Below are 7,360 nucleotides of genomic sequence, written 5' to 3'. Positions count from 1 at the left end.
CGTCGAAGCGTGAGATAATCCTGGCCATGTCGATGTAATAACGATCAACTAGGCTGACTTTTGCGTTTCTTGCGGGCTTTCTTTCTTTTTCTTTTGTTCTCTTTTCTTTTTTTTTTCTCTCNNTTTTTTCCCACACCCATCACGATACTTGCTCCTGCTCCAGCGTCCTGCTTTTGCAATTATTTGCGCCCGAGATGGTGTGTATCTGTGCTTGTCGCATGTTGCTGTTGCTTTTTTTTTTTTTTTCTCTTCTTCTCATTTGCTCCTTGCTGGTCCCTCTATGGGTGCTGGCTTGTCCGGGGGAGGAAACTCAACCTTCCCTTTCGCGTTGGCTGCTGGGGCTGGGGGAGTCGATGCGTCGCCTGTGCCACAACTGCTTTCAAAAAAGTCTTGGGCAGCGCTTCCGAAAGGCCAGCATCGCGGCACGTGGGGGAACCCAGAAGGCGCATCGCAACAACAAAGGAAGAAGCAAAAACACACCCAAGCACACCCGCATAATGGGTGTTGCGACGCAAGAAAAAAAAAAATGGAGGTGAAGTGAAGGGAGGATGGAGGAACACCGAAACGGGGAATTGGGCTGACGTCGAAGATAGGAAAGGGTTCAAAAAAAATACGACGAGGGAACAAAAGAAAAGAAAAGAGTAAGAGATGGAGCAAGAGCGAGAGGGTCTGGGAGAGAGAGGGCTTGGAGGGAGGAGGCCATGGCACGATCAATGTATGCCAGCCGTCAGGGTGAGTGCAACGACCGATGGGTCGTAGTAGTAGTGTTTACCATACCTTGCGATTTTCTCGTCTTCCCTTTCTCGGGGTTCGATTTCAAGACTGCGCTCGTACATGTCATGCACATCGCCTGCTGCCTGCATGTTGTTCAACACGTACTCCTGCAGCTCCGGCACAGGAATAAGCTGGTAAGGCGCATTCTGGTACTGCTGGATATCGCGGATCACCTCCGCGGTCTTGGTGCGCTTATTGAAGTTAATTAGATCGGATTGAGTGAGGGAGGGAATGCCGTCCTCAATGAATGTGAGATCAGTGAGATAGACACCTGTATGCACGTTAGTCATGGCACTGTTTCGACGAAAACGGTGGACAAAAGAAGGGGGAAAGGAAATGAATAGGAGATTGATAGTTACCGAAGAAGGGGATGCAAGGGGGATTGGCGAGGTGAAGGGTTTCACGGTATTCGCCAAAGTTCTTGGTGCTAGCCATGAGTTTGCGGATCATCTCAAGGGTTCCTGCAGTTTTCTGGCTGACTTGCGCCCATGTACGAGCCAGTCGATGGATTGGCGCCGTTCCAAGCGCAGAGATGATAGATGTCAAAGTAGAGTAATTGTTAAGTTGTCGGCATTTCTATTAAAGCTTCCGTTAGCATCTTCATCATATGCGGTAAAATAGAAATTGTCACTTACATCAGCGACGGAGACAAAGTGCTTGATTACGACGACTCGTCTCCTGACGTCCGACTGGGTCAGAATCATCTCGGCCACCCAATTGGTAAGCTGGTTGGAATGTAGAATAAGAGCCTTGACGTTTGGCGCCGGCTCGGCCTCGCCTGGTCCAGCCTTTTTCTGCCAGGTCTTATTCAAGCACTCCGTCGGCTTAATCTTAGCATACAGCCGCGACTCGATGATGGTCAATTGGCGGGCAAACTCGGTTGGGTCAATGTCCAGGAATTTAATCTTCTTCATGTTCTTGGGGGTGATGGGGGTGGGTGCATTAGAGCTAATGGTGGGTACCAGGCGTTTGGCAGTAGTCTCTTCTCCACGTAGACGTTGCTCTATCAAGCTGACTAGTTGTTGCGCGCCAGGCGTCTTAGTCGATGCAACTGCCTCGGTAACGAAGGAGTGTATACGGCCTAGTAGATGAGTGTTTGCCTCATCGTTTGGCTCCATCCAGAAGTTCTCGAACCAACTCTTGAGGATGTTGACCACGCGGATTCGGATGGGTATCTGTTTTTGTTCGGTCCATATTTGTAGCTCTGCTTTGCTCAGGCCGTAAGGAGGCTGGAGTGTGAATCGATGGACCACCATTTCAAACAGCTCTGAAGCAGTGGTGAAAGATCGGTAGGTAAGAAGGAAGGTATCTTTGAACGAGGGATCAAGCTTGTCATGGCGGGTAAGCTGTTCGACCAGGCCGGCCAGTGTACCGCACTTGAGCTGCTGTACGTCGCCCTTGACATCGTAGAACACTTCCGCCTCGTGGTCGAGTTTAAGGAACCACGGGGTTTCTTCTGGTTCTCTGGCAGAGGTCGGTTCTCTGGGTACGGGCTGGCCAAAGAACCGTTGCGCCTTATCCAGAGATCGAGGTGGCTTATCAAGGTCATCACCCACCCCATAGCTAGAAGGTATGCCAATAGATGATGGCGGACTCTTACGTACCTTGGGAGTAGATTTATTATATCCATCTCCATTTGGTATTTGCTGTGGAGCTTGTTCCAATAGTAAGGTCAAGGAGAAACCGATCTGTTGAACACAATTGGTAAGTTGCCTCGACATCATGCGGGTATTATTCAGTCGAGTCTCCAGCGAATCTCCCCTAATTTCGGCCCACTCGTCACCTAGCGGCGCCGAGATGTGCTGGCAGCTCATAACGAGATCCGAAATGCTGTCGTACACGCGCTGCTTCTGGACACTGAAGTCCGCCAATTGCGGGTTCTGGAGATCGGAGCCAAAGTGTGACAGGTCGATAGACTCGATGAGCGCCACCCATGGGCGAAAGTTTTCGACTATCGGCACGCCAGCTTCGCACACAGCGTCACCAATCTCGGCATGGCTTTTTGGCGTTACAATTTTGCCTTTGAAGGAAGAAAGTTGCTCTTCTAGCCTGCGAGAGCTGACAGCTAGCATCTTGCGAAGCTCTTCGATTCGCTCTAGAAGCTGGGAGTCAAGCGAGACGGACGGGGTGCGGTGAGATTCGGAGTCATGTTCGAGGAAAGAGGTTGGGTCTCTTCGAGCGAGATTGTTGTTCTGCCAGTGACCGCCAGATGTGCTGCCGGCAACAAAGCCAGGCGTTAAGCGACGGATATCGTCTCCGCGCTGCTGTTTGGCCACTTCGACGTAGCCATAAACGCCCTGTAGAACGCCCTCGGCTTCGTGTAGACATTTGGAGGCGGAGTCTGGCCCCGGCCAGTCAGCGGCAGCAATATGCGAAGACAAGACGAGTTTGGAGAATTTGGACATCATGTCGCGGAAATGAGGGTAGAGCGCCTTGTTTGTTGAGATGATCGACGGGTTCCCCGAGTGGTTATCGGTAGTATCAGAGCCTGCAGCCAGAAGCATCCGTAGATGGTCGGACACATCCTCTGCCCTGCGGACGTACTCTGACCGCCGGCCTTCGATGATGGCCTGTCGGTACGCATCAATTGCGTCTCGCATGTTGCTGACGAGCGAATTCCATGTAGGATGTGGAGCCGTAGAGTCATCCAGGAAATAACGAGGAATAGATGTAGAGATTCCCAGGGGCAGAGATCGATCGGTAGTGGTCGAGTGGGAGGACATTGGAGTGCCCATGATGGGGATGGAGTCCATGCCGCTGTTTCCACCATTTGAGACGAAATGGGGAGGATAGGCTGATTTGAGGTCATAGTGTTTTGTGATGGGCGAAGGATTGACGGAACCTAAGGATGTAGCAGGAGAGACGCCATCAGAAATGAACGAATGTCGGCGCTGCGATGCCATTAAGAGAGAGTCACCTTCAGCCTCTGAGGCAGAGCCATCATAGTCATCTTCGTAGCGGTCGATGCCACGGGCCATCATCTCCGGTGGCAGGCGGGTGTGTTCGGGCACGTAGACGTTTGTACGATCCCGGGGGCCAGACTCGTTGACGGAGGTAGGCGTTTCCAGGGGAAGCTCCATTGTGCTGTAGCCGGTCAAGGTGTTGTAGTAGAACAGACGGCCGTCTGCGGTGGCCTGGGGAATCCAGAAGGCGGCTTCTTCGGCCTCACCACCGTCTGCTCCATTGCTTTCTATGGGCAGGTCCTCGTCTCTCAGAGTGGTGTCTAGGCCGTCGACGTCGTCTTCGTACTCATCGTCAGCGCCGGATTCGGCACTGGCATCACCAGCTTGGTCGTTGACAGCTTCAGGTCCAGGAACGACGGCGCAATAGTTGCTTGGGAACCAGCCACGGACATCACCAATCACGCCGTCCCACCAGCCGGTCTCGAGCTGGTTCAGTACCTGGATAATGTCGCCTTGCTCGAAGCTGAGGCTGGTATGGTCGTCTGAGGTGTACTTGTACAAAGCTCTTACATAGAGAGCCGGAGGCGCCTCTGTTGGTGATACGTAGCCTGTGGGAAGAAAAAAAATAGCAGTCAGTATAGAGAGACGGTTGGAGGAAGAAGAATATAGCAATTCCGGTACAGACCATCATCATTCGCCGTGCCAGAAGCGCCCTGGCCGGCGTAGCCATCGCGAGAAGCCATATGGCTTTTTTTAAAAATATATATATATATATATATTAATTTTTTTAATTTTCAGAAAATGGATTCGGTCGACTGCCGTCGTTCTTGATCTCGGTCGTCCCCGGCGAGAACAGCGGACAAATAAGCAGACCAAGAGACAGCGAAGAGCCCACAGAGCGAGAAGCCCAGAAGAAGAATTGGTCGAGAATCTGGGAAAGACGGGGAGGGGGGAGCGCCTAATGTTGGTGTTGTATGTGGTAGGAGGGAGTGCGCATGATTCGTCGAGGCGGCCAAGGCACTGTGTGTACCGAGTGTGACCAGTCCGTCAGTTGCTGTCAGATTTGTTGTATTGTTGCTCGACGGGCTCGTCCTCAATCCATATCCCCTTCGAACGAGGCTGCCGCGACAGAGAGAGAGGGAGGCCGAGAGAGACGCAGCAAGGGCCAGCGAGAAAGGGGGGAATCTGGTCCAAGGCAGCCTTGAGGGACTCTGGCTGTCCCTCTGCCTGTGTGGGTGGTTCGTCGGAGATGTTTCAGGCCCGGGTCCGGAGTCCAGGAAGTCCCCCTACCCGTCCAGCAAGCGGATCGTGCGCCCAACGGTCCGGCGAAGAAGCAGCCGTGGAAGGTCGACGGCGGCGGCGGCTGTTGCAAGAGTCGGAGGTCGGCAGCTGTACTCGTTGACGCTGTCACTGTCGTCGTCGTCGTCGTCGTCGTCGTCGTCGTCGTCGTTGTCGTCGTTGTTGTCGTTGTTGCTGTCGCTGTCGGCGGTTGGTTGTCGTGGTGGTGGTGGTTGTGGTTGTGGTTGTGGTTGTGGTTGGTTCGTCGTCGCTGCGGGCGTTGCAGGCGAAAGTCGAGGTCGACGTTTGGCCGTTCTGGACTTTACCCAAAACGGACGACGCAGAGGGAAAAAAGAAGAAGGTGGGGACGGCGGAAAGGGGGCAAGCTTAGGTAAGCAAAATCTGCCTTGGGTAAGAAGATCGACTGGTGGACAAGCCGGAGGAGTTGATATTACTTAAGACGCAGGACGAAGAGGAAGCCGGAGGAAGAAGAGGAGGAAGAAGAGGAAGAAATAGAAGAAGAAGGAGAAGAAGAGAAGATTTACGATGGGACAGGACGAGAGGATGGACGGCTACGGCGAGATGGAAGGTCGAGATGGGCAGCGAAGGGGAGGCTGTTAAGCTACGCGATGCAGCCCAGGGCGATGCGAAGAGGCACAGGCAAGCGTCCCTTAGTACTTAGGGGAGGGGGGAGGGACCTCGCTTAAAGTCTAGTGTGGGCGGCCAGACCCAAGCGAGCGCATTTCGTCCATACGTCGACCCAGGGATGCTCGATGCGCTAGACAGCTCTTGGTCGGGTCGAGAGGGTCGCCAGTCTTGGGCTGGGATGGGATGGGAGGAGCCAGGGAGGGGAGTTTAGCTCGCCCAGCGGTGCTCGATCCTCTGCCGCCCTTTGCCGCAGGACATGGGCTAACACTTTTATGCATGGGATGCGAGGGGAAGCATGAGCGTGCATAACCATAACCCTACTACCTTATATACTCTTACTACTGCTACATATGTACGGAGTCCTGTCGGTGACCTACGGGACGAGCTAAAACTCGATACCACCTTTGTTGTCCAAGGCCGTCGTCTTATCGCCTGAAACGGCTATCCAGAGATCGCTGGCAGGGCCCGAAGGTTATGTTGAAGGCAAAAGGACAATGTTTCATGGGATATTATTAACACTGCTGTGTTAACTAATTCCCTCTGCCTGACTCTTCTTGAGGAGGCAACACAACATGCATATGCAGACGCAGGAGAGGTATCCCAGGAACAGGAACAGGAACAGGAAAGAAGACGAAGCCATCTAATCTCCCCATGTGAGGTGGTAAATCGATCGACTTGGTTGAGTCTCTGCTCGCCACTTCAGCCTTGTACCAACAGGCCAGCACACCACTTACATGCTTTACATCAGAGGCGAAGGAGCGGAGGAAAAGAAAAATGATGATGATAATATAAGAAGACAAGATCGAAGAGGATGCACATCTTGAAATTATATTATTGAAGGTGGGTAGCCACACGCCACAAGCCAAGTTGAAGAGATTTTAACGATGAAAAAGAAAAAAAGCCAAAGCAGGAAAAAGGAAAAAAAAAGAAAGGAGGAAAGGAAGGGAAGGGAAAAGGCGGTTCATACGGAGTACGGAGAAGGTGATTAATGGAAAAAGATGGAGGAGGGAAGATGCCTAAATGATTTTTGATCTAGGTATCTGTACCATACCTTATAATCGCCCGGTTTACCCTGTTTATCCCACCTGCTAGTCCGGCGATGATGGAGACTGAAAGGGGAAAGGCAAGCCACGAGCTGAGGATATACCTCTTAATCTTTTTCATCTTTTCCTGACTATCGAACTTGGTCGACAGGGAAGTCCTCTTCGCCATAAATTACTTCTCTGCCATGTCCGTCCGCCTTTTTTCTTCCTCCTCCTGCTTCCCTGGATGTGCAGGAAAAGGAAGCAAACTCAATTGAACAATAATGTGAAGAATCAGAAGAGGCAAGCTCCCTTCTCTGCCTCTTCTTAACGGAGCCAGCATCAGATAATAATAATTATGATTATTATCAGCATTGAACTACGGACACACCGCCTGGCCTGGTGGCCCCCCACCGGAGATGCACCATCTAGACCTCCCGTCTCCATCTCCATCAGCCCACCAGGTAATTAAAATGGATATCATTAATGTGAGTAATAATAAATAGGTAAGTAATAAATAAAATAAGTCTGGTAGGTAAGCCCAGCGATGGCGTGTATACTCATGTATACATAGTTACGGCCCGTATCGTCGGTACGGTCCAGTCCGGTTGGCAATTAATGCAAGACCTGACGCCAGCAGTTCTCGAAGGGGTTCACACCCAACAGCACTAAAAAGCCAGGAGAGAAGAAGTTGAGTTTTCCCTTGCTGAAACGGCCCTCATTCTAACTCAAGAG

The 7,360-nt window shown here is 51.9% G+C and overlaps 2 protein-coding genes across 2 annotated transcripts; both read right to left on the bottom strand.

Annotated features, from left to right (window-relative positions):
* Nucleotides 1-710: 710 nt before the first annotated feature.
* On the bottom strand, nt 711-4,368 carry TRV_06862 (uncharacterized protein; the record flags this gene model as incomplete). Its single annotated transcript, XM_003019068.1, has 4 exons — nt 711-1,045; nt 1,134-1,350; nt 1,410-4,219; nt 4,248-4,368. 4 exons carry the CDS (start codon nt 4,366-4,368, stop codon nt 711-713), a joined length of 3,483 nt encoding a protein of 1,160 aa, XP_003019114.1.
* Nucleotides 4,369-4,724: 356 nt separating this feature from the next.
* Nucleotides 4,725-5,275, bottom strand: TRV_06861 (uncharacterized protein; the record flags this gene model as incomplete). The annotated part of the gene is made up of 2 exons (XM_003019067.1): nt 4,725-4,904; nt 4,997-5,275. Coding segments are annotated over 2 exons (459 nt in total), but the record flags the coding sequence as incomplete, so codon positions are not given.
* Between the last annotated feature and the right edge of the window lie 2,085 nt (nt 5,276-7,360).

The sequence above is a fragment of the Trichophyton verrucosum genome, assembly GCF_000151505.1.
Source record: "Trichophyton verrucosum HKI 0517 chromosome Unknown contig00823_1.f1.exp, whole genome shotgun sequence".
NCBI classification, from domain to species: domain Eukaryota; kingdom Fungi; phylum Ascomycota; class Eurotiomycetes; order Onygenales; family Arthrodermataceae; genus Trichophyton; species Trichophyton verrucosum.
This window is presented reverse-complemented; position numbering and strand designations above follow the sequence as displayed.